The 27,356-nt window shown below is 43.6% G+C and overlaps 1 protein-coding gene across 2 annotated transcripts in view; it reads left to right on the top strand.

Moving 5' to 3' along the window:
• LOC138761507 (breakpoint cluster region protein) overlaps positions 1-27,356 on the top strand; it is a 294,540-nt gene that overhangs the window by 215,632 nt on the left and 51,552 nt on the right. For both annotated transcript variants that reach the window (XR_011356352.1, XM_069933745.1), the window contains exons 16-19: positions 438-569; positions 2,576-2,635; positions 19,483-19,592; positions 25,535-25,674. Coding sequence is in view for 1 of the 2 variants with exons in the window: in XM_069933745.1 (XP_069789846.1) it covers positions 438-569; positions 2,576-2,635; positions 19,483-19,592; positions 25,535-25,674 (442 nt within the window). In the remaining variant the exon portion in view is untranslated. The remainder of the gene's footprint in view (positions 1-437; positions 570-2,575; positions 2,636-19,482; positions 19,593-25,534; positions 25,675-27,356) is intronic.

The raw sequence follows: 27,356 nt of genomic DNA on the forward strand, positions 1-27,356 counted from the left end.
TGAATGGTCAAGCAGACTCAGTGGGCTGAATGGCCTGATTCTGCTCCTACCTCTTATAGTTCTTATAACTTTGGTAAGGTCACAGCAGGAATTTTGTATGTGATTTTAGTCATTTTGCTAAAGAAAGGACATGTTAATACTGGAGAGGGTGCAAGATGATTTACTGGGGATGGGATGAGACAGAAGAGGCCAGGACTGCTTTCCTTGGAGGAGAGGAAGCAATATTCAGCCTAATTATCACATGTAATGACAACAACATCTGTCACACTTCCATTTTCTATTTCAACTGATCCAAATCCCTTTTGTCTTGTAGGGAGCACTGTATTTCCTAACACTCCCTTTGTATCCATGCATATCAGAAAGGGACGTCCAGTAATAACAATTCAATCCCTGCTGTCAAATTTCACAATTTAAATACATTTGTAATTTTTTTACAGGAATTTGAGATAGAATTAGAAGGCTCTCAGACTCTAAGAATTCTGAGTTATGAAAAATGCTACAATAAAACCAAGCTCTCCAAAGAAGATGCAGAAATTACAGATAAAATCATGGGGAAAGGACAGATTCAGGTAGGTCCATGTTAACTCTGCCACCCATGTCCGCTTCTTTTGTTAGTAGGTAAACTGGAAATCCTTCAATTCCTTCCTCCAAGCCAGTTTTGAATCCTGTATGTCTCCAGTCTTGAATCCAATTGGCCAGCCCATCTTGGATATGATCTAATCTTCCAGGCGAGCCTACTGTGTGGGACCTTGTCAAAGACTTGCTAAACTCCATATAGACAATATCCACCACCCTGCCTTCCAACCCTCTTGGTTACCTCTTTAAAAAAAACTCGGATTCCTGAGACACACTCTGCCACAAATTCATGCCACCTAATCAGTCTCTGCCTATTCAAATGCTGGTAGATCCTGTCACTCCCAATCCCTGAGAACTATTTTCCTACTACTGACATCAGACTCACTGTCTTGACCTTGCAGCCCTTTTTGAATAAAGATGCCACATTAGCTACCCTCCAGTCTTCCCATACCTCAGCTATGGCCAAAGATGATGCATCATCTTCCTATCTTCTCACAAGTTCCAAGAATCCACTTGGTCAGGACCTGGGGATGTATCCATTTTAATGAGCTCTTAGGCTGCCACACCTCCTTCCCAGTAATTTCCATGGATTCCTGACCCAAAAGAGAGACTGACCATTTCTACCCAGTAATGTTGCCTGACCCATTGATTTTCTCCAGCAGCTCATTGTTTGCTCAAGGTTCCAGTACCTGCACAGTGTATTTCTTTAAATACCTCTCATTTGCCTGCTGTCGCATACCTGCAAACCGCCTCTCCTAACTTCTGCAAGTTCCCACCTAATGCCTCCAAAATTAACCATGCCCCAGTTTAGGACCTTAACTTGTCCAATCTTGAAGGTGGTATTGGATTAACTATTTTAGAATTATTGTCACTGGTTCCAAAGTGAGATTTCAGTCATATTGCTCAAGCTCATTCCCTAAGAGGGGTCTAGCAGTGACCCAACACCACCACCAGCTCATAGCCATGCATTCACCTCTCTAGTCTTCCTAGTTCTATGCTCAGCATCACACGGTATGAGGAGTAATCAGTGATAACAACCCTGAACTCCTGCTTATCAACTTTCTTTCTAATGTCCTAAATTCTCTTTACAGGACCCATCTCTATTCTTATCATGTGGTTCACACTAATATGGGTCACAACCTCTGGCTGCTTCCCTGACTTTCAGAAAATTAGGCAGTACAGACTCGTGGGCTGAAATGGCCTCTTACTGGGCTGTATGTCTAAATTTAAAAAAATGTTCTGGCCCAGTCTGAAACAAATCTTCATCTTAATATCAGGGAGGCATCACATCATCTTGGTCTAGTTTGCCACCACAGAAATGCCTGTCTACTCCTGACTATATTGACCCCTGTTAATGGCACTCATCTACATTTTGTCTGTCCCTGCTGTCCAACAAAAATCATTCATAGTGCTACCAATTTCACTACCCTTCAAAAGTACCCATTGTAGTGTAGCTCTTAAAGAGGGGAATAGCCACAGGGAGTCACCAGTCTACTCTATGGCTCAACTTGGAGTGTTGCCACCTCCCTGCGCATCCTACCCATAACATCTGTCTTTTCTTTTTTTGATGCTTCAATGATCATTCATTCCACACACATTCATACACATACCATTCACATACACACATTGACTTATACACTCACACATACCATTCACATTCACATGCACCATTCGCATACATACACACATACACGCTTCACATACACACACATTCACCCACACCATTCGCATACACACACACATTCACACATGCACAAACATTCACACACACACATTCACACACATACCATTCACATGCATATTCACTCATACATACATATAAAACACATACCATTCACATACATGTATTCACACGCATGCACATTCACACACATGCACACACATAATCATTTACACATTAACTTGCCCGCAATTATACAAAAACTCACTCTCACACACAAGCAAACACATGCAGACTTTGTTAAGTTGAATGGAAAATAAAACGATGTCATGTTTACAGCTGGAACCACAAGCATTACAAGATAAGGACTGGCAGAGAACAGTCATAGGAATGAATGGGGTAAGTTGCAATGTTAAACTGTGGCATAGGGATAGTGTCTAATATTTTGTCAAATATATTTTAACTGCGTTTGTAATGACCAAGGTGATATTGGATTAACTTTGAAGGCAAGGATTATATCACTGATTTACACACTCCTGTCAGATGAAGAGGATTTCATTCTCTTCAAATTTAAAGGAGTGGGAAGAAGATTTCTGATGACATGTGAAAATAAACTTGCAAACATGAATTCACCTGTGAAGTTTGAGGTTAAGGAAGGGAAATAATACAAAAAACATCAAGAAATATAACAAGCAGAAAAGGATAGGAATCAAAATTTATTGTCACGGAATTCGGTGTTTTGTGGCAGCGTCACAGTGTAAACGTACATATTATAATCATCTTACAACATTACTGTAAAAAATAAAAATAATAGAGCATGAGAAGTCAGGCAGAGTCTTTGGTTCATTGATTATTCAGGAATCTGATGGTGGAGGGGAAGAAGCTGTCCTTGTGTTGCTGAGGGCTCATTTTTAGGCTCCTGTACCTTTTCCTGGATAGTAGCAGAGTGAAGAGGGTGTGGCCTGGGTGGTGGGGTCTTTGAGGATAGAGGCTGCTTTTTTAAGGCATCACCTCATGTAGATGCCCTCGATGGAGTGAAGTCTAGTGCCTGTGATGTTGCAGGCCTAGTTAACAACCCTCTGGAATTTATTCTCGGCCTGAGGGTTGGCACCTTCATAACCGGCAGTAATGCAACCAGCCAGAATGTTCTCCAAGGTACATCCCTAGAAGTTTTCGAGAGTCTTTGGTGACATACTGAATCTCCTCAGATACCTCACAAAGTATAGCCCCTGCTAAGCCTTCTTAGTGATTGCATCAAAGTGGAGGCTCCAGGACAGATCTTTGAAAATGTTGACATCCAGGAATTTGAAGTTCTCGACCCTTTCCACTACTGAGCCCTCGATGAGGACTGGGCCATGTTCCCCTGACTTCCTCCTGAAGTCCACAATCATCTCCTTGGTTTTGCTGACGTTCAGCGCAAGGTTGTTGTCATTACGCCATTCAACGAGCTGATTTATCTCCTTTCTGTACGCTTCTTTATTGCCATTTGTGATTCTGCCAACAAGTGTCATGTCATCGGCAAACTTGTAGATGGCATTGGAGTTGTGCCTGGCCACTCAGTCATGGGTGTATAATGTGTAGACCCATGGGCTAAGCGCACATCCTTGAGGTGTGCTCCAAGGGAAGGCTAAGGAAATGGGCATCAATATAAAATTAAATTGAAAAGGATTTCCAAAGTTTTGAAAGCAGAATCAAAGAGTGAAACAAAAGGACCATTTGAAGGAAGATATCAGAGTTAGAATCAAATAAAAATATTCATTGAAGCTCAAAGGACACCAACAATGGCATCAAACAAAATATTCCAGTGCAGAAGGAGTGAAACCGAAAAATCTGTAGACACTGTAATTGTTGTAAAAGCATAATAATGCTGGAGAAACTCAGCAGGTCACGCAGCATCCAAAGAAGGTAAAGATATATAATCAATATTTCGTGCCTGAACCCTTCTTCAAGGTACATTCACGAGTACAGCCCAGCAAAGTTGTATACAGCTACAAATTGACTTCCCAACTTTTATCCTCAATGTCCCAACCAGGGCAAGCATGCCCTATGCCTTCATTACCACCCTATCCACTGGTGTTGTCACCTTTAGGGAACTCAGGACTTGCACCCCAAGATCTCTCTGTACGTGAAACATAAAAAGGGGCACATTTCAGATCCTGGCAATTCTGAATGAAACAAAATTTCCCTGATAGTTTCTCAGGACCAAAAGCAATAATTTTTCTCCATGAAGACATCGTTACCTTGAAATGTTTATTAGGCCATATCTAACCAACTCTTACCAGTGATCACCCCTGATATTTCCAACATTCTTTATAATGAAAGCACCTACATCCTGAGAAATGCGTTGGTAAGTTTCTTTGTTTACCTTCCATCTTTTCTGAGGTATACCTTGATGCCTCCACTTTAAATTTAGACATACAGCACAGTAACAGGCCATTTCAGCCCATAGCCCGTGCCACACAATTTCACCCAATTAACCATCCCTGGTACGCTTTGAATGGTGAGAGGAAACTGGAGCCCCGGGGAAAACCCAAGCAGACACAGGGAGATTGTACAAACAATGCGGGATTCGAACCCCAGTCTCAGTCACTGGATCATTGCTTGGAATTATGGTGTTATACCTTTTGAAGAGATGATGGCAAGAGGGAATGGGTTTCGTTGTGTTAGGCAGATTACAGAGGGAGTTAAGAGCTGGATTGCTAATCAGGAAGAGTGTCACAGATGCACTCAGAGTGGACTCAATGATCAGCTCAACTACTGGGTTGTGTGGGTAGCAATTTAAAAAAAAATAAAGGTGCAATCTCTCTCTTTCCTACAGTTGGGTGACCAAAACTGCATTCAGTACTATTAAGTGTGGTCTCACCAACAACTCGTACAGCTGAATCATGTTCTCAACTTTTGTAGTCTGTACCCCGCCCAAAGAACGCCAGCATGCCAAACATCATCTTCACATCCTTTGAGGAGCAATACACCTGTACCCCTGGTTTCTTTATTCTCCAACACTTTCCAGAGCCATTTCATTCACCGTACTAGTCCTGTCCAAGTTTGACTTAAAGAGCAACACCTCACATTGACAGAATTAAATTTCATTTGCCTATTTATTGGCCCACCTTCCCAACTGTTCCATAGCCTGTTGAAAACAGATTTCCTTCCTCATTGTCTACTACACCACCAATTTTGGTGTTGTATGTAAATTTACAAATCAAATTTTAAATTTAAATTTTTTAAAAAAATTATTCCCACACTGTAGAAGTCGATTTCACCCATTGAAAGCAGTGCTGCCCAAATACACCCAATTAATCGATAATCCCTTATGTTCTATAGGGATGAATTCAGAGCACCTGGGGAAAATGCACAAAGGTCATGGGGAGAAAGTACAAACTCTTTGTAGACAGTACTAGATTCAAACCAGGATCGCTGGCACTGTAATAGGGTTGAGATAACCGCTGCACTAATCATGCCATCCAGATCATTAATATAGATCACAAATAGCAGTGGAGCCAACCTCTGCAACACCCCACTCTACACAGGCCTCCAATCAGAAAAATATCCCTTCACTACTACCCTTTGCCTCCTTCCACTAAGCTCACTTTAGATCCCGTTTAATGTAACCTTCCAGACAAACATGGTCCTTATCAAAGGCCTTGCTAAAGTCCATATTTACAAAACACCAACAGTCTTCTCCTTATCAGCCTTCTTGGTCACCTCTCTAATAAACTCTTATCAGATTCGTGAGCCACGATTCCCCACATATGAATTTATGCTGACTATTCCATTCAGTCCTTGACTATCCAAATGTCGTTAGATCTTTTTCTGAATATTTTATTTATGATCTTCCAAACTTAACAGTTATCAACATTATCAGTGTCAATGTTAATAGTATCAGCATTGACTATAATTTACAATTTATACAGTTTTCTGCAGAGTTCAAACTCTTTTCATCTCCCTCTATCCCCACCCCCCACATTTAACACTTAACTAACCACAGTTACACATGACATTGAAGGCACTCACAACAATGGTTTAGCCCAGTGGTTCTCAACCTTTTTCTTTCCATTCTCATTCCACTTTAAGTAATCCCTATGCCATCGGTGCTCTGTAATTGCTTAAGGGATAAGGGATTGCTTAAGGTGGGATGAGGGTGGGAAGGGAAGGTTGAGAACCACTGCTCTGGACCCGATTGTTACTGAAATATTTTGCTTGAGAAAAGTTGTCATTGACCCATTTCCTTTGAAACCGTGCACATAGCGAGTCAATTGGATACGATTAAAACTGTGGTTTTCAGACATTTTGTTTCCCTACTTTAAGCACCGATGGCATAGGGAATACTTAAAGATCCAGCTGCGCTGGATGGGTCACGTCTCCAGAATGGAGGACCATCGCCTTCCCAAGATCGTATTATATGGCGAGCTCTCCACTGGCCACCGTGACAGAGGTGCACCAAAGAAAAGGTACAAGGACTGCCTAAAGAAATCTCTTGGTGCCTGCCACATTGACCACCGCCAGTGGGCTGATAACGCCTCAAACCGTGCATCTTGGCGCCTCACAGTTTGGCGGGCAGCAACCTCCTTTGAAGAAGACCGCAGAGCCCACCTCACTGACAAAAGGCAAAGGAGGAAAAACCCAACACCCAACCCCAACCAACCAATTTTCCCTTGCAACCGCTGCAATCGTGTCTGCCTGTCCCGCATCGGACTTGTCAGCCACAAACGAGCCTGCAGCTGACGTGGACTTTTTACCCCCTCCATAAATCTTCGTCCGCGAAGCCAAGCCAAAGAAAAAGATGTGGGTGGAAAGAAAAAGGTTGAGAACCACCAGTATAGGGTTTTATGTGTTTGTTTTATGTGTTTGTCACGACACAGCAGCCAGTGCTCAGGCTAGTTTCTTCTCTTGACTTTTCCTGGTTGGGATGGGATGGACCCCCAACCACTGATTGAGGAATAGACAGGGGAGGTAGGGCAGTGAGGCGCGACGGTCCTCACTATAAACGTGCTCCCTATAGAATTTAGGTATCGTTGCCAAATTTTCAATAGAAGTGTTATACTTTTTTCTTAAATTGTAAGAAATTTTCTCCTGGGGAACACCGCTTTACATTACTGCGTTCCAGTCAGAAATGTTCAGGCAGGAGTCAGATTTCCACGTAGCCACTGTGCGCTTCCTGGCTACTGCCAATGCGATCATTACAAATTGGATTTGAAATTTGGACAGGTTCATTGTGAGTCTTATGTCCATTATGTTTCCCAATAGGAACAACTCTGGGTCCTTTGGGAATTCTTTACCTATAATTTTTTTCTAGGACTTGACCTAGTTCCATCCAGATGGGTCTCTCCTTGGTACATGTCCAAGATTGCATGCATAAAGATTCCTGTCTCAATGCCACATCTGAAACATTGATCTGGTAATTTTGGTTTAGATCTGTTCAGTTTTTGTGGCATTAGGTACAGCTGATGTAGAAAGTTGTATTGTACCAGCCTGTACTGCACATTAATGATGGCAGTCATGCTGGTCCGACATAAGTCAGACCAACACTGCTCATCAATTATTCCCAGACCCAACTCTCATCTCTGCCTTTGTGATGGCCTGGAGCAAGAAATATATTGTCAAGATGAATTTCCGTGTGTTCCCCCTTCGAATCATGGCCTCTAGGTCACTGCACATTGGTAGGGCCATAGTTGGACCTAATTTATTCTGCAGAAAAGAATTTATCTGAAGGTAGCAGTGGAACATCTTATTTGATAAATTATACTTAAGCCTGAGTTGTTCAAGCAACAGCTGCCCCTCGCTCATAACAGTCCTCTATGAACCTGATGCCTTTACTATGCCAGGTGTTCAGGATCTTGTTACCCACCATCAATGGTATTAATCTATTTGGAGTCAGGGGAGTTTTTGGGGATAGCCCCCCTTTGATTTCCGAGATATTGGTGAATTTTATTCCAAATGCAAATGATTTTTTGTATAGGGCTACCTGTTTTCCCAGATAACAATTTAGTGTTCCATTTATAAATAAAGTCCTCTGCTACCTTTTCACCCATCCCACGCAAATCAGTTTTTTCCCAAGATGGAGTGAAGTGATATATCTTGACTGGGCTGCCCAATAATATTTCTTGAAGTCTGGCATTTGTAATCCTCCGTAACTGTAATCCCACGACAATTTTTCCGTAGAGACTCTAGCTATCTTTCCATTCCATAGAAATGTCCTTATTTGTGAGAGCAAATTTTGGAAGAATCCCCAGAGCAGTGTCTGGCAGAGGTACTGAAGTCTCGGCAACACATTCATTTTAATGCAGTTGACCCTGCCCAATAAGGTTATGGGCAGGGACATCCCTCTATTTAAGTCCTCCTCAATTCTCCCAAGCAAGGGGGCATAATTTAGTTTATATAAATTATTCAAGGTATTGTCTATTCTGACTTCTAGATATTTGATCCTGTTTTGTGGCCAATTTAAATAACTTTTCTTGATATTGATTATAATCCCCCTTAGTAAGTGGCATTGTTTTGCTCTTGTCCCAATTGTACTCCCCATAGTCCTCCAGAGTAGAGCGCAGCTTGATCAACGAGTTTGTTGGGTCTGTCAGATATATCAGAATGTCATTGACAAATAAATTGATTTGATCTTCTTCCTGGCTTGCTCTAAAACCCTCGATGTCTGGATCCTGGTGAATGGCTTCAGCCATTGGCTCCATGGCTAGTTCGAACAGGGCCGGAGATAGCAGGCACCCTTTTCTATTTGATCTCATCAGTGCGAAAGCTGGAGAAATTTGTCCATTGGCAACAACTTTAAAATACTGGTAGATCTTGACCCTTAGATTCCCTCCCAGCCATTTTTCTACCGCTGTTGTCAAATTCACTGACTTATATTTGCCAGGTTTGTCCTTTTTTTAAACACAGTATTAGCCACCCTTCAACCTTCTGCCATTTCAACTAAGTCCAAAGATAATGAAAATATCTCATCAAACGTCTCTGCAATTTCTTCCCCAGCTTCTTACAAGGTGCAGGTATGATCTTCGTTAGTACCTGGGGATGAGTCCACTTTAATATGTTCCAAGGCTGCTAAGACTTCCTCCCTGGTAGTCTTAATATGACTCAACACCTCACCACTTGTTTCATTCAATTCCTTGGATCTCCCCCACAGTGAAGATGCATTCATAATCCCACCCATCTCCTGTGACTCCCACAAAGACAACCTTGTTAATTTTTAATGGGTCCAATTCTCTCCCAAGCCACGCTTTTACTCTTAATAAACCTGGAGAATTGCTTGGGATTCTCCTTGATCCTGCCTGTAGGTACCACCTCATGAGCTCTTTTTTGCCCTCCTAATTTCCTTTTTCAGCCCACTCCTACACTTCCTGTACTCATCAAGAGACTTATTTGATCCAGACTTCTTAAATCTAATGACAGCCTCCTTTTCCTGAGCCTCAATATCCTTTGGCAACCAGGGTTCCTTAAACTTTCCAGTCTTTCACTCTGACAAGAACATGCAGTGCCTGAACTCTTGCTAACTCACCTTTTAAAAACATCCCACTCTTGAGCTGTCCCTGTACTTGCAGACATCCTCTCCCAATAAACGTCTGCAAGTTCCTGCTGAATTCCTTCAAATTCAACCATGCTCCAGTGTAGGACTTTAACCTGTGGACTTGTCCCATCTTTCTCCATGACTATTTTAAAACTGATGGAGTTTCAATGGACCTAAAGTTTTCCCCACTGTCACTTGCCCTATCTCATTCCTGAAGAGGATATTTAGTGTTGGGCCCTCAACATATAGTTTGAGAACGCTCTCTTATACGCATTTAACAAATTCTACCTCATCAAAGCCCCAATCAATCTTCAGGAGTTAAAGTCTCCCAGTTATACTACCCTATTACTCTTACAGCTAACTGCAATTTCCCTACATATCTCCTCTTCAAATTCTCAAATATTTGGGACCTCAAAATGATCATTCCCTTCTTGCGGAGTCAGTGCCAGAGCAAGTCTTAATGGGGGGCACAGTTGAAAACTCGGTTGGGGGGCAGAAAGCGGTAATCCCAGGGTCTGTAGGCTGTGAGTGGCCATGTTTCCTCTTGTGCACATTCGCTATCGATGGGAGTACCAGCCCCTCTAGCGTCACTTCTGTTGGAGAGAAGGGGAATTGACGCATTGCGCATGTGCAGAAGAAGAAACATGGCCGCTCACGTCCTACGAACCCCAAGACACTGCACTTAACGTGGTAAGAGCTCTCTTTCTCCCCCTACATCCTCAAATGGAGGACACCCGCACTGTCCGGCCTAAAACCAGATATCTGGCCACCCTAGTGTGGGTGGAGGTGTCATAATACCTTGTTGGGCGGGGGGTGTCTGCAAATGCCCCCCTCTTGCCGCTGACCCTGCCTTCTTGTTTCTAAGTTCTACCCAAATGGCTGCATAGGACATAGAACAGTACAGGCCCTTCAGCACATGATGTTGTGGCACCCAATACAAACCTGCACCATCAGCAATTTAACCCTTCCCTAACTCCCTCTATTTTTCTTACCTCCATGTGTCCATCTATGAGTCTTTTATTGTACCTATTATAGCAGGCCACTGTCAGCAATGCATCCAGGCACCCACTTTTGTAAAAGAAATCTACCTCTAATGTCTCCCCTAAACTTTCCTCCACTCATCTTAACAGATGTCCTCTGGTAGTGGCTATTCTTGCCCTGGCTATCTAGCCTATCTCTGCCTCTCATAATCTTAATACCTCTATTAAGTCACTTCTCATCCTCTGTTGCTCTAAAGAGAAAAGCCCTAACTCTGTCAACCTTTCTTCATAAGACATACTCCAAACCAGGCAGCATCCTGGAGATGCCAGACTAAAGCCAGACAAATCACCTGGTCCTGATGATATGCATCCAAGGGTTCTGAAGGAAATGGCAGAAGTTATAGTTGATGCATTGGCGGTCATATACCAAAATTCCTTGGATCCTGGGCAGGTCCCGGCAGACTGGAAGACAGCAAATGTCACGCCATTTTTTAAGAAGGGATGTAGGCAGAAGACTGGAAATTATCAGCCAATTAGCTTGATGTCTGTAGTTGGAAAAATGCTTGAAGCCGTCATTAAAGATGAAATAGTGAAACTTTTGGAACGTAAGGGTTCAATCAGGCAGACGCAGCATGGTTTTAGAAAGGGAAGATTTTGTTTGACAAATTTGTTAGGATTCTTTGAGGATATAATGGGTGCGGTGGATAGAGGGGAACAGGTTGATGTTGTATATTTGGATTTCCAGTAAGCGTTTGATAAGGTGCCGCACAAGAGACTTATCAGTAAGTTACAGGAAAGTGGAGTCCGGGGAAGTATATTGGCCTGGATTGAAAATTGGTTGTCTGACAGGAGGCGGAGAGTCGGGATAAGTGGGAGTTTTTCAGGTTGGCAGAGAGTGGTAAGTGGGGTGCTGCAGGGGTCGGTGTTAGGCCCACAACTCTTCATCATTTACATTGATGACTTGGAGGAGGGGACAAAATGTGGTGTAGCCAAGTTTGCGGATGACACCAAATTGAGTGAAAGAACAAATTGTAATGATGTGGAGAGTCTGCAGAGGGATATAGTTAAGCTGGATGAGTGGGCAAAGGTCTGGCAGATGGAGTACAATGTTAGTAAGTGTGAGGTTATCCACTTTGGCAAGAAAAATAAAAGAGCTGAATATTATTTAAAGGGTTAAAAACTACAGCATGCTGTTGTGCAGAGGGATTTGGGATTGCTTGTGCATGAATCGCAAAAAGTTAAGTTGCAGGTGCAGCAGGTTATTAAGAAGGCAAATGGAATGTTGGCCTTCATCGCTAGAGGAATTGAATTCAGGAGTAGGCAGGTAATGTTGCAACTCTATAAGGTACTGGTGAGACCACACCTGGAGTACTGTGTCCAGTTCTGGTCTCCATATTTGAGGAAGGATATACTGGTTTTGGAGACAGTCCAGAGGAAGTTTACGAGATTGATCCCTGGGATGAAGGGATTAACTTATGATGAAAGATTAATTTGTCTAGGATTGTATTTGCTCGAGTTCAGAAGAATGAGAGGAGATCTTATAGAAACATGTAGGATTATGAAGGGAATGAATAGGATAGATGTAGGAAGGTTTTTTGAGCTGGCCGGGGAAACTAAAACGAGAGGACACAGTCTCAAGATTCGGGGGAGTAGATATAGGACAGTGATGAGGAAAAATAGTTTTTCCCAGAGAGTAGTGAATGTTTGGAATTCTCTAACCAGAGAAGTGGTTGAGGCTGCTTCATTAAACATATTTAAAATTCGGTTAGATAAATTTTTACATGATAGAGGAATTAGGGGATATGGGGAGAAGGCAGGTAGGTGGAGTTAGGTCATAAATTAGATCAGCCATGATCTTATTGAATGGCGGAGCAGGCTCAATGGGCCATTTTTGGCCTACTCCTGTTCCTACTTCCTATGTTCCTATGTTCATATCCTCCTCTGTACCCTCTCTAAAGTATCTACATCCTGTAGTGAGGTGACCAGAACTGAATGCATTACAGGTACTCCCAGGTGTGGTCTGACCAGAGTTTTATCGAGCTGGAACATTCCCTGAAACCAATCCTCTGACTAATGAAGGTCAGCACACCATACATCTTCTTAGCCACCTTATCAACTTGTGCAGGATTCCTTGAGGAATCGATGAATCTGAACCCTAAGATACCTCTGTTCCTCCATAATGTTTAGAATTTTCCCATTAACCACTTACTCTGCCTTCAGGTTTGACCTTCCAAAGTGCATCACTTCACACTTATCCCAATTAAACTCCATCTGCCACATCCCTGCCCAATTCTGCTCCAATCTATATCCCATTGCAATCAATGACCTTCCTACACTATCCAAACAACTTTAGTACAATGCTGTTACAGACCTGTGAATCCGCTGCTGTCTGTAATGTTACGAATCCAGAGGACCCCAAAACCCAGCAGCAATAGATACGCACCAATACAAAGGGTTACTTAAACAAAAGTTGCTTTTAATTATCTTTGAACATGAAAACAGAATCTCTATTGACTAACTTAACCTACTTAACCCCCCTCTAATTCTAAGCACACCTATGTTTAATGTGTATATAAGTTCAACAAAGTTCTTTGGTTCACAGTCCAATCTTGCTGGTTGCAGGCAAATTCTTGTACTGTGCACAGAAGTTAGCATTAATAAAGTTCACCAGGCTGATTACTACTCAGGAGGGTTCTTGTTGGTTTTCAGAGAGAGGGTTTTCTCGTTCCAGGACATCCACTCCAGTGTGTTGATAATGAAACTTTGCCCCCTTTCAGGGTTCTCCAAATGATACTTTCTTTCAGGTCACCACAGAGTTCCTTTCAGTGGACACCTACCCTCCCCACTGCCGACACCTACCCTCCCCGCTGCCTGACAGACCCCCACATGGGACAATGGGGCTGGGATGGCTGACGGGGGACTACAGGGCTTACGTGGCCGGCGGGGGACTCTGGGGCTTATGCAAGCACACAAAATCCCGTTAAATTTAAAAGGTGTGAGCTTTTGATGTCAGGATTCTCGGGGACGGCCGCCCCAAACTTCCCTCTCCCCCACCCCGGCCGCCCCAGCCCCGCAGTTCTCCCGCTGACTGTCCCAGCCTCGTACTTCCTTCCCCCCCCCCCCCCCCCCGGCTGCCTCAGCCCTATACTCCCACCCCCGTTGGCCCCCCCAGCCCTGCAGTCCTGCTCCGGGGGAGGGGAAGGGGCTGTCAGGCAGCGGGGTGGTGAGCTGTTAGACTGTTGCCCCTGCTCGGAGCTGGCATTTGCTCTGTGGCCCCTCTCCCCACTTCTATCCTTTCAGATGGCAGAACACCTCCTTCAGTGCTGCCACCTGAACATCTCTTCACAGAGCAGCCTGCTCCAGAGCCACATTCTCCAGGCGATTCCACCTGAAAGCGGCTTAACATAAAGGAGATGGATTATTGATGTCAGGAGAAGGGGCAGAGTCCACACCCCTGTCCACTTCAATGCCATTGAAGTGGAAAGAGTAAATAGTTTCAATTATTAAGGCTAAACACTTTCAAAGACCTGACCTGCAACAACCACATTAATGTGTTAGCGGCTTTTAGGTGTCCCGATGAAGATTACCTGTTGGAGGCGTGGCTAGCGGAGTTCAGCTGGCACGTTTAGGTGGTCACGGAATGGACGGCTTTCTGGCACCTAAATGTGCTAGCTGACTGCTAGTCGTCTAGCAGCGAAAGCTGGCTGCTTGGGACAACAGTCTGACAGCTCACCTCCTCGCTGCCTGACAGCCCCCTCCCCACTGCCTGACAGCCCCCTCCTCGCTGGCTGAAGTCCCCAGCGTGGGACTGCAGGACTGGGGCAGCCAGCTGGGGAGTACGGGTCTGGGGCGGCTGGCTTGGGAGTATAGGGCTGGGGCAGACGGTGGGGGAGTATGGGGCTGGGGCAGCAGAGTTGGGGGAAGTACGGAGCTGGGGCGGCCATCCCTGAGAATCCTGACTTATCAAAAGCTCTCACCTTTTAAATTTAGTGGGATTTTGTGTGCATGCATAAGCCACGTAGTCCCCTGCCGGCCGCTCCAGCCCCGTAGTCCCATGCCAGGAGACTGTCAGGCAGCGGGGAGGGTAGGTGTGTAATGTGCAGCTTTATAGTTGGGTATTGTGGCCATCTGAAAGCGGCTCAAGAAAACTCACCAAAGAATACACTTTCTTGGAAACCTAAGGAAGTTCGGCATGTTCCCCCGTCCTTCAACAACCTCTACAGGTGTACCATTGATAGCAAGCTTGCTGGATGGATCACAGCGTGGGACGGGAGCTGTTCTGCTCAGGATCGGAAGAAGCTGCAGAAGGTGATGAATGCAGTTCAGAACATCACATAAACTCCAGCTACATTTCCTGCTGCCTACGGAAGGCAGCCAACATGTTGAAGGACTCTTCACACCCCGGAAATGCACTCTTTCTTCCTTTGGGGTGGAGGTGCAAGAGTGTGAATGGGCCCACCAAAAGGCTCCTGAATGAACCCATAACAGGGCCCTCATGCTGCATGAGATCTTCCTTTTCATTGTAATCCTATATTCTGCAAATTGTGCTCTTTACATGGCTGACACAATGTTAGAGACAATCTGTTAGGCTGTGTGCTAAGTATTTTGTGACAAATGATAAATTCAGCAGAAAGAGAAAAAATGAGTTGATTTTAAAATAAAGAGAGAAGGGAACCTCTTTGATAAAGTTGAGCTGGTTAAAATGATCTTCCCCCCCCCCCCCCCCCATTTATTCAGCTGTTGTGATGATTATCTTCTTCAGAAAAGGCTTTGAATAGAGAGAGAAAACAATCCCAGTAACCATCTCTGCTCCTTCTCCAGCAAAAATTATGAGAATCCATTCATTCGGTGCATGATCCAAGTGTTTCAGTAACAATACATTATTAATAATATCTTAAGGATCAGATAATCCGCAGACAAGAGTGGTGCTGTTGTGGTCTGGTGTGCAATCTGCTGAGGCCAGTCGACAGCTCTCAGGCACCTCCTACTTACCCCTTCCACAGGACCCCACCACAGCTCATCAAGCCACCATCTCCAACCTCATTACTTCTGGTTGCTTCCCTCCCACTGCCTCCAACCTCATTGTTTCCCATCCCCACACTGCCTGGTTCTACCTTTTACTCAAGATCTATAAACCCAATCATCCATTGTTTCCGCTTGGTCTTGCTCCACTGAACTAGTTTCATATTACCATGACTCCCTTTTCTCCCCGCTCCAATCCCTCCGCACCCACATCTGTGACACCTTCCTCCATCTGTTCAATGTCTTCAAAGTCCCTGAACTGGATCACCTCATTTTTACTTTGGATGTCCAATCCTTTTACATCTCATCACCCATACAGAAGATCTCAAAGCATTTTGCTTCTTTCTGGACAAGAGACCTGGCCAGTTACCCTCTACTGTGATGTCAATATTGAAAGGCAAGCACAAGAACCATAGAGCAATGAAAACACCTTTATTCCAGTTGCATTAGCAGGAATTAGTGGTAATAAGGTCAGGTAGACACGGTCACCTGAGGTAATACCAGAACCTCATTTGAAGATTCAAGTGAAACAGTACAGTATTTAAGGCATTTTCTTCCATACAAATATGGTAGGCATCTCTTTGAATTTATTGTTACAAATCTTGGTTTAACGCCTGATATTGGCCTTTTCTAAAGGCAGGGAACTGGTTGACGCCAAGCAGTTGTTCACATGGTCAAGTCATAATTAAAAGATATAGTTTCTTGCTTTGGGAATTGGCAGAAGTCTGAAAAGATTGCTTCCGACACACAGTAACATCTGCGTTCTTGATGCTTGATACTAAAAAGTCTTTATCACATGTAAATGGTCGATCTTACAATGATATTAAGGCATCAATGTTAACAAAGGAGAGAGGACTTTCTAGGCTGGAACAATATTCAATCAAAATTTAACTGGCACCATCAGTGTTGCTGTGTGTCCCCTACAGCCATTGACAACTCAGATCACGGCTGACAGGTAGTAAAGCTCAGTCAGGTGCAGCCATTTATGAATGAGTTGCTCATTGTCAGGTTCTAGACTCGACCGGGGAAAGTCAGTTAGTGCTTCTGTGTTAAAAGGTATTATGGATTCTGTAAGTCTGCTGTAGTGAAACCCAAGAAATGGCCAAAGTAATTAACTCAGATGTCTTTGGATGATGAGATGATCAGTTTTAATTGTCTGTCTGGGATGTACTTAATGCCAAGAAAACATGTGGCTCTCTCTGGCCACAGCTTGGAAGTAATGACTAGTGTGCTTAATAAAGAAGAATCTATGGTGCTTCTCTCATAAGTGTCAAGATCATCTGAAATGTCTACCTTCTTCCTCAAGCGTGGCTTCCCCTCCACCACCATCAACTCAGCCCTCACCCACATCTCCTCCTTTTCCTGCTCAGCTGCCTTGGCCCCCTCTGCCCTTAGATGCATCAATACAGGATTCCTTATGTCCTTGCCTACAATCCCACCAGCCACCATATCCCACACATTATCCTCCAGAATTTCCGGCACTTACAACAGATACATCTTCCCCTCTCTCCCTTCCTAAGGGACCGCACCCTCTGTGATTCCCTCTTGCATGTATACCCACCAATCCCCCCACCTCAACACCTTCCCCTGTGGCTCTAGAAGGTGGCACAATTGTGCCCACACCTCCTTCCTCACCACAGTTCAGGGCTCCGAACAGGGCTTTCAAGTGAAGCAACACTTCACTTGTGTATCAGCAGGAGTGATTTACTGCATCCTCTTCTCACTTTGTGGCCTTCTCTACATTAGGGAGATTGGGCGCAGACTTGGAGATCGCTTCGCTGAGCACCTTCACTCTGTCCACATTCAGTGACGGATCTCCCAGTGCCCAACCTTTTTAGCTCTTGGGTCCCATTCCCATACTAACACGCCTGTTCATGGCCTCATCTACTATCCCACCAAGACAACCTGTAAATTGGAGGAACAACACCTGATTTTCCCTCTGGGCACTCTCCAGCCGGATGGCATTAACATTGACTTTTCCAGTTTCTGCTAAACTACTCTCTTTCCTCCTTCCCTTCCCTCTGTCTTCTTTCCCTCAGCTCTCCATCCCCTATCCTCTCTAGTCAGCTAACCTGTTCCCTCCCTCTGTTCCCTCCCTCACTTCACCGCTATTACCTCCTGCCCTTGGGACCATGCTCCTCATCCCACCACTCCCCCTTACCCTTTTGTTCAGACACCTGCCAACATTGTTCCACACCTTGATGAAGGGCTCAAGCCTGATATGTCAGTTATGTATCTTTATCTTGGCTATATAAAGTACACTGACCCACTGAGTTTCTTCAGCACCGTGTTTGTGCTTCACATAAATCACAGTGGGAAAATAAACAGAGAGGATTATGTAAAGGGATTAGCCAGCATGAAGTGACAGCTCCCCATCCCTTCCCTTCCCTTCTCCTCTCAGAGAGTTTGCTACTTGGCCCTCTGTCCTCCCATCAATTCTCAGCTTCTTCTTGTATCCTCCCTCTTGTATTATACCTCTTACCCGTTAGTTTGTGCTCCTCCCCCTTCCCCCTCATTTGTTCTTTATTGTGTATGCTGTGTGATCTGCTGAGTTTCTCCAGCACTTTTGTGCATTACAATTGATTTGTCAAGTAGGGTGTATAAAATGTGACAAATTTTCTTTTGATAAGAATAAAAAGGCAATGTTTGTAAAAGTAAGTAAAAGATGGGATTCAGAAGGATTTGGAGATATTCTGCTGGGGTGATTATCCTTAGAACATACGCCATTGTGGTGAATGGATTGTGGTGAACTGAACCTTCAGGCCTTGACATCAGCAGGTGTCTGCACCTTCCATAAACAGTGGAGACCAGGACAGAATGGGATCAATCATCTTGGACCAGAACATGAGGGAGAGCAGTAGGGGATTCATAGATGGATGGATGATAAAGGGTTTCAGGAGCAGTGATGAGGAAAGGGAAACCAGAGGTGTATGATCCAGTGATCATTGCAGGAAGGTACAGAGGGTGAGCACATTTAAATTGCTGGAAGTCACTATCTCCAAGGAATTTTCCTGGACCCAACATAGACAGCCCATCAGCACCTCTACTTTCTCAAGAGGATTGAAGTGACATCGGAAACCTTGGCAAACTTCCACAGATGCGTAGTGAAAAGTGTACTGACTGGCTGGTATTGGGGCACCAATATCTCTGAGTGGAAAGCCCTGCAGAATGTATCTTTTTCTTGAGTACAGTTTGCGCTACCCGATAAGTAGAAATTCGGTCTGGCCTGCAAGAAAAAGAGTTTCGGGATTATTTGTGATGTCGTATATACTCTGATAATAAATCTGAACTTTGAGAGGGTATTGTTTGGGTGGGGATGCAGGCAATCCTGCAGCAATTTGAAATGCAGTGTTAAAATGCTGCAGTATAATGTGTCCTGCAGTCAAGATTTGTGTTTTCTGATAAATTCTAGGCTCTTCATGATAAAAAAATATTTGAAATTGATTTGACATTGCTGGAACTAATTTCACTGAGGCCCCTGATCCAATCATTAACATGACAAATTTATTTTCCATTTTATCTCTTCCCATAAAATAGATTTAAATCCAGGTAATGAGGGAGCACTTGCAGCATCCAACCAGATTATGCGGACAGTTGCCATGTGAAGATTCTATGATTCCAACTGTTCTTAAAGAATATGGAATTTAATTGAACCATGTAACATTGCTTCATAAAATAATTGTGCACATGATTAAATTTAGTTTGATTCAGAGTGGTTTTCTTTTTTCTAGATTGAAGTGAAGTTGTCAATGAAATTCACTAGTCGTGAGTTCAGCTTGAAACGAATGCCATCCCGAAAACAGACGGGGGTTTTTGGTGTGAGCATTGCGATCGTCACCAAGTAAGTAATGTGTCCACTGTCCCTTGTCATTAAACAGCGCTAAACTACAAAACTGGACATCTCTGAGAAAGTCCAGAGTGTTACATGCTCATTCCCCACTCAGTACTTCAGCTAATTCCAGCAAGAATGTCATTTTTGGCCCTGAGGGAAGAGCAATTTCAGAGCAACCTATGTTGGAGGAACTCAGGGGTCAGGCAGCATCTAGGGAAGTCAAAAGGGCTGAAAACCTTCATCGGAAAAAGACACCTGAATAAAAGGGTGGGGGTTGGTGAATGAATGGGGGGAGGGTGTGGAGGTTGGAGTGGATGGAAAAAAATGTAAGAAGCTGGGAGGTGATAGGAGGAAGAGGTAGATGGTTGAGGAAAATGCACTCTGATAGGAAGAAGGAAGCAAAGTGGGTGGGGAGCTGGAGGAAGGAAGGTATGGGTGATGGCAGGTAGGGGAGGAGAAGGAGGAAGGTGGGCCAGAGAGGAGGGAAAGTGTAGGGGGGAGCGATTTGTTGAGAAAGCAAGGGTGGGGGTTAACAGAAATTGGAGGTCGATATTAACGTTGCCTGGTTGGAGACTGCCAGGATGGAATGTAAGGTGTCGGTCCTCCAATTTACTGGTGACCTCAACGTGGCAGTATAGTAGGCCTGTGACAGACATGTTGGAATGAGAAGAGGAAAGTAAGTGCTTGACACCAGGAGGTCCTGGCTATTGCAGCAGACAGAGAGAAGATGTTCAACAAGGAGATCTCCCAATCAGTATCCAGACTGACTGATGCCCCATCAGGAGCATTGACCCCTGCAGATTCACAAGTAAAGTATTTCATTTCTCAGAAGCACTATTTGGGGCCCTGAACAGCGGTGAGGGACGAGATATAGCACAAGTGTGGCACTTGGAGCAGTCATAGGGGTAGGTAACAAGAAACAATTAGTGGGAAGGGGTGAGTGGACCTGGGGGTTGCGGAGAGAGAAGGGGAGGGGAAGATGTGTCTGGTGGTAGGATCCTGTTGGAGGTGGCAAAAATTGCAGAGAATAAATGGTTTTGGCTACAGAGACTGGTGAGGACAAGGGGGACCTTGCCCATGTTATTTTGGGGAGGGGTGGGACAAGGGCAGATGTGTAGGAGATGGAGGAGATGTGGATGGGGGATACATTGAGTAATGAAGGGGAAACCACATTTACTAAAGAAGGAGGACATCTCGGATGTCCTGGAGTGGAAAATCTCATCCTGAGAGCAGATGCAGTGGGGACAGGGGATTTAAGAGAAAGAAATAGCATCCTTGCGAGAGACTGGATGGGAATAAGTGGAATCATGGTAACTGTGGAAGTTTGTCAGTTTGTAAAAGATGTCATTTGCTAATTTTTCCACCAAGATGGAGACAGAAAGCAGAAGAAAGAGGGGAAAGGTTTCCAATCTGGACCAAGTAAATTTGAGGGCAGGGTGGAAGATGGCAGTGTAGTTGATAAAATTGATGAGCTTATCATGGGTACATGAGGCAATCAATGTATTTTTCTTATTAGAAATAGCAAAAAAACGGACAGGCACCTGATTAAAGGGTTAGTAGAAGGAGGACAAGTGAATACAGGTGGAAGGGGGAAGAAATGGAAACTTTTAAAATCAGGAATCGCAAGAACCTTTTGCCTTCCCTGGATGCTGTCTGAAACATTGAGTTCTTTCAGCACTTTATGAATTGCTCCAGTTTTCTAACATTTGCAGACCTCTTGTTTACCCCTATGGTGCCAACTTGAATATCAAAGTGTGCTTGACCTAAATGGCCATGATGGCCACTCTTTAGACGGTGAAGACTGATGAACTGGTTGGATTTAGAATAAAGAGGAAAAGGGGAACAAAAGTTCCATCCAGCAACAAATTTTAAACAGAGTATCAGAAGTCTTCACAATGTGTTGGAGGGAATGACCTCGGGCAGAGATGGATAACAGTGGTAAGTTATCCTCTCACATTAACATTAACATTAACAGATTTCCTCATGGTTAAATTTACAAAGGATTACTTATGTGGCAAGAATGATTCTGGTGCATCTCCATACATTAACCATAGAGACACTGCATTTCATGTAACTAGGTTGTTTTATACAAAAGATATAAACATATCAAAAACATACTGGGGTGTAGGTCAATGGGGTGTAATACAAGCACAGACTTGTAGGGCTGAATTGGCCTGTTTCAGTGCTGTATATCTAATTTAATTTAAGCAATGCAGAGAACAAAAGTGGTAAGAGAGGGGGAACAGTGGGATTGCTAATCAGGGATAATATCACAACTACAGAAAGGGAAGACCTAGTGGAGTCGTTGTGGGTGGAAGTCAGAAATGGGAAGGGAACAATAACTATTGGGGGTATGCTACAGGTCCCAAAATAACCACCAAAAGAACAGATAAATGGGTATATTTTGAGAAGGGGAAAAAAATAACAGGGTTGTTGTAATGAGAGACTTCATCTTCCCTAACATTGAAGGGAGAGACCAAACTGGATGTAGTACTGGGTATTGAACCTGGTCGAGTGACCAACCTCTCAAAGACAGTGCCTACAACTCCCAGACTTTCAGCTTAGCTATGGACAAGGTTAGAAGTAGACAAATGGGAAAATGTTTAATTGGGGAAGGGCTAATTATGATGGGATTAGGCAGGAACTTGGAAGAGTACATTGGGAACAGATGTTCTCAGTGAAATATGCAGCAGAAATGTGGAGGATATTTAGAGACCACTTGCATAGAGTTTTGGATTGTTTGGTCCCAATGAGACAGGGAAAAGATGATGGGGTTGAAGACCATAGTTGATAAGAGAGGTGGGACAGCTAGGCAAGAGAAAGAAGGAAGCATACCATAGACCACTAGAGCATAGAAACAAGAAACAGAACAATTGACTCATCGAGTCTGTGCCAAACTATTTTTCAGCAGACCCCTCAGCCTGCACCCAGACTTTAGCTCTCCACACTCCTCCCATCCATGTTCTCATCCAATATTCTCCTCAATGCCAAAATCGAACCTGTATCCACCACTTGTTCTATACACTCACTACCTCTAAGTAAAGAAGTTCCCCTTAAACATTTCACCTTTCACCATTAACCCTTCTTCTCTCATTCTTGTCTTACCCAACCTGAGTTGAAGAAGCCTGCTTGTATTTACCTGATCTATAACCCTCATAATATTGCACACCTCTATTACATCTTCTCTCATTCTCCATTACTCAAGGCAAGGAATAAAATACGAACCTATTCCACCTCTCCCTATAACTTGACTCTTCAGTTTTCTCTGCACTCTTTCAATTCCTCCCACAAAGCCGATACCTGATCCAATTTACGACCTCATCCTGAAGCCAAGCAACTGAGCCTTCTTGTCAATCTCACGTGGGATCTTATCAAAGGCCTTGCTAAAGTCCATGTAGACAGCTTTCCTGCAAAGCACCACAAAAAAACTATAAGCTCCAAGTACAAAGCCAAATTGACCATCCCAAATCACTCCCCATCTATCCAAGTATTTGTATAGCCAGTCTCTCAGGATACCTTCCAACAACTGCACTCATATCAGATTTTCCAGCCTATTTTTCTTCTTAGGCCTTTCTTAAACAACATGAGTTATGCTCCAATCCTCTGGTGACTCACTCGTGGATAAGGATGTTTTAAATACCTCTGATAGGGCCCCTACAATTTCACAAACGAGCTGCCCTCAAGGTCTGAGGGAATATCTTGTCAAACCCTTTATTTGCCCCAAGACACCATCTCCTCTGTAATCTGTACTTGGTCTGTGACCTCATTGCTGGTTTGCCTCACTTCTTTCGATTCAGGGTCCAACTCCTGAGTAAATACAGATGCAAAAATCCATTTAAAATGTATTTTGGGACAATACATAAATGACCACTCAAGAGGACCAATTTTGTCCCATGCTATCCTTTTGTTCTTGATAGATGTGTGGAAGCCCATGGGATTTTCCTTCACCTTGCCTGCCAGAGCAATCTCAAGCCTTCTTTAAGCCCTCCTCAATTCCTTCATCATTGTTTTCTCCTCAAGTAGCTTATTTGTTCAATACACAAGGTTGAGGAAGCAAAGGTCAGGAAGGTCTCATGAGAATTAAATGATACTGTTAGGTCTGCTTTGTTCATGAATGAGTGAGTCAAACACCAGACTGAGTCGAAATCAAGGTTCTTTGTTCTTTATTGCCGGATTGTAACACTTGCAACTAACAGTGTTAGTTGGAGAAGGCGCATTCTGCCGTTATCAGCAAGTGGTGTTTTTTATATACCTTAGGATACGTACTTAGTAAATTATCATACCATGACATTGTCCAATGAATAAACTGTTGCTATCCTTCTCTGCTAGTTTCCTGCACATCAATTTGTCATCCCCACTCTTATCTTGAGAGTACAAGGTCACAACTGCATCTTGTTACGGCCCAGCACTGGGTGACTCCCTCTACATTCCCAGCTCATGATGTTTTTACCTAACAATACCCAGAAAGGAACTTAAGAAAGAGAAGAAGTAGAAGGGGCCATGAGAAAACCTTGCTAAGTAGGATTTAGGAAATCTGTCTGCTGCTGCTGTTATGTGCTCTAAGCTGCATTTCCTGTAGTCCTTCTGCTTTTCTGGCACTTGAATTTCCATACCAAGCTGTGATTCAACCGTCTGTTTATTTTCTACCGTTCACCTGTAGAAGTTGGATCATTTAAATTAGACAGAGGACAGAAACAGTCCCTTCCAGCCCACGAACCCATGCCACCCAAATGCCCCAATTAACCTATAATCCCCGTACGATTTGAAGGGTGAGAGGAAACTTGCAGACATGGGGATAACGTACAAACTCCTTAAAGACAGCACCGGATTCAAACTCCAGTCACTGGCGCTATAATAGCATTGCGCTAACTGCTGCACTAACCACACCACCCTAACGCTAACCGTGCCGCCCTTTGCGTATCTGATGACATGCCAAATCTCCTCAGGCTCCTTAGAAAGTGGATGCGTTGGATTCGTGTCGGCAGGCATCAGAGTCGGCATGGATGTGGTTGGTCTATCTCTGTGCAATAAGGTTGTAGTAATGGGGGATTTTGTCAAAGGAAGCAAGAATTATGAGTCTGAAATGATGAATTATTGGCCATGGTACAAACTCATTTTAATCAATTTCCAAGATTAAAATAATGAAGCTGCAGAAACTCTGGGCATGAGTTACTGTCCTTAGATTCAGCCCATTTCTAAAACCTCTCTCAGACCAGCAGGATCCTTTGAACTTTCAGACTTCCAATCGAACTCAAGACTGTCCCAAGTGAAGCATTTTGACAATTCTTTTAACACTTAAGGTTCCATTTTATAATTAAAGATGGAAGATTTTAATGTCATTTTAGTACAATGCTTCAGGTTTATTCATAACTTAAAACTAAAAAATTATGTAGCAGCTTTCAAACCTTCAGGATACCCCAGAGCTTTTCACAGACAACCGTCACTTGAAATCCCATTATTATAGGCCAGTGTAAAACCAATGTATGAACAGCTCTGGGATAAATGATCAAATCATCTCTTTTTGGCTGTGTACCATATTGTGGAATGTAAACTGACCAGGTCAAATTTGATTTACTGAATCCAATTGTTACTGATCATTCAGTTTTCCTTTAGCCTCTCAAAACTCTTGTGATTTTAATTTTTTTAATCAAACTTAATTTTAGAGATACAGCATAGTATCGGGCCCTCTCGGCCACTGAGCTCACACTGTCACGTCTCACCCATGTGACCAATTAACCTCCTAATCCCATACATCTTTGTAACGTGGGAAGAAACCGGAGCACCCGGAGGAAACCTACCAGGTCACAGGGAGAATATGCAAACTCCTTACAGAGAGCAGTGGATTTGAACCTAGCTCGCGAACGCTGTTATAGCGTCATGCTAATCACTACATTAACCCTGCAACTATAATGTAGAGACATTCAATTTTAGTCAGTGTTTTTCTTCACCAGACGAGAAAGGTCAAAGGTGCCTTACATTGTTCGACAATGTGTAGAAGAGATTGAGAGGCGTGGAATGGAGGAGATCGGAATCTACCGAGTATCAGGAGTTGCCACAGACATTCAGACGCTCAAAGCTTCTTTTGATGCGAGTAAGTATACCGGAGTTGTTGTGAAATGTTACTTGAGATATTTCAAGTGCAGTAAAAAAAACCCTGTAATCTGGAATTCAAGCAACCAGCAGCCTCAAGCAGCTGGCAAATGAATCACAAAATAAATAGGTTAAAAAAACCGGTAGTTTAAAATTGGCACACCTCGCCGTTAGTTCACCAGTCGCATAACACACAATCTCAAGCAACCAGAAAATTCACTTAACTGGCAACTACCATTCCCCATAGTTGGTGGATACCAGGGGTTTTATTGTATATGCCCATAGTATCTGCAGCATTTTTTTTTGCTTGTCAAGATTGATTTTTCGACCATTAAAATTATCTGTAAAGAGTTAAAGGGACAAGGGGATCTAACTGCTGCCCACGCTGTTTATGTCATGTCATAAACAACTTCAAGTTTTGTCAGGATGTCTCACAGTTGGCACTCAAGCTCAGTGTGGTTAAAAGGTTGAGAAGTGATGGCTCAAGGAAGCAGTACAACAGTTGTAAGGAAGTGTTCGGAAACTAAATCAGGAGAGAGAACAACAGGATCAGCAGTGAGAGTAAGAATCTGAAAGGACTTCAGAGAGAGATATGGATGGAGATGGGTAATAAAAGTGAAAAGTATTGATTGGAAGTGAGTTTAAAATTGGAATTGAACAAAATGCTGAATGCTCTCAGATGTTAGATTCATGAGACACGATTTCCTACACATGAACCAATGCTCACTACCCTTTATCAGTTCCTCCTTTTCCTAATGCTAGTAGATCTCTCTCAGACTCCCCTCCAGCAACTTTCCCACAACAAGCATCTCCTTGCTGCTCTTCTAATAATGGCTCTTCTAATAGCTTTAGCCACCATCCTGTCTTCCAGAACTTCATCTGTGGGTAACAATGATGCAAAAATCTCTGCAAGCCCTACAATATCTTCCCAAGTTTCCCACAAGGTGAGAAGATGCACTTGGTCAGGCCCTGGGAATGTGTCCACTTGAATATGCTCCAAGGTTTTCAATATCTCCTCCCTGGTACATGATCCAAATTGTTTGCTTCAATTCTGATCTGCAGTAAAGACAAAGAAATTTAAATGTAGACATACAGCACAGTAACAGGCCCTTCTGGCCCTCGACCCTGTGCTGCCCAAATACTCCAATTAACATACAACTCCTGTATGTTTTTGGAGGGTGGGAGGAAACCGGAGCACTCAGAGAAACCCATGCAGTCACAGGAAGAGAGTACAAATTCTCTATGGACAGCGCTGGATTCGAACCCAGGCCACTGGCTTTGTTATATTGATGCGCTAACCTTGTTCATTTATAATCCCACCCATCTCCTTTGTCTCCACGCAAAGACGTAATCGTTAATGGGACATGGGACAAATCTCTCATCAGCAACTCAATATTTTGATAGAATCTTTTGGAATTTTCCTTTATCCTGACAGCCAGCTCTGTCTCATGTCCTCTTTTTGCCCGTCTGATTTCCATCTTAAGTGTAGAGACCTCGATATCTCTTGTCACCCAGGTTCCCTAAACGTACCAGATTTCCCCTTCAAGATGCAGTGCCTGAACTCTTGCTAACTCACTTTTAAAAGACCCCCCCACCACCAACTTGCAGGCAAGCTCTCCTGGTCAAACTCTGCGACTTCCCACCTAAGACCTCCAAAATTAGCCTTCCCCCAGTTTAGGACTT

Source organism: Narcine bancroftii, chromosome 4 (assembly GCF_036971445.1).
Source record: "Narcine bancroftii isolate sNarBan1 chromosome 4, sNarBan1.hap1, whole genome shotgun sequence".
Lineage (NCBI taxonomy): Eukaryota > Metazoa > Chordata > Chondrichthyes > Torpediniformes > Narcinidae > Narcine > Narcine bancroftii.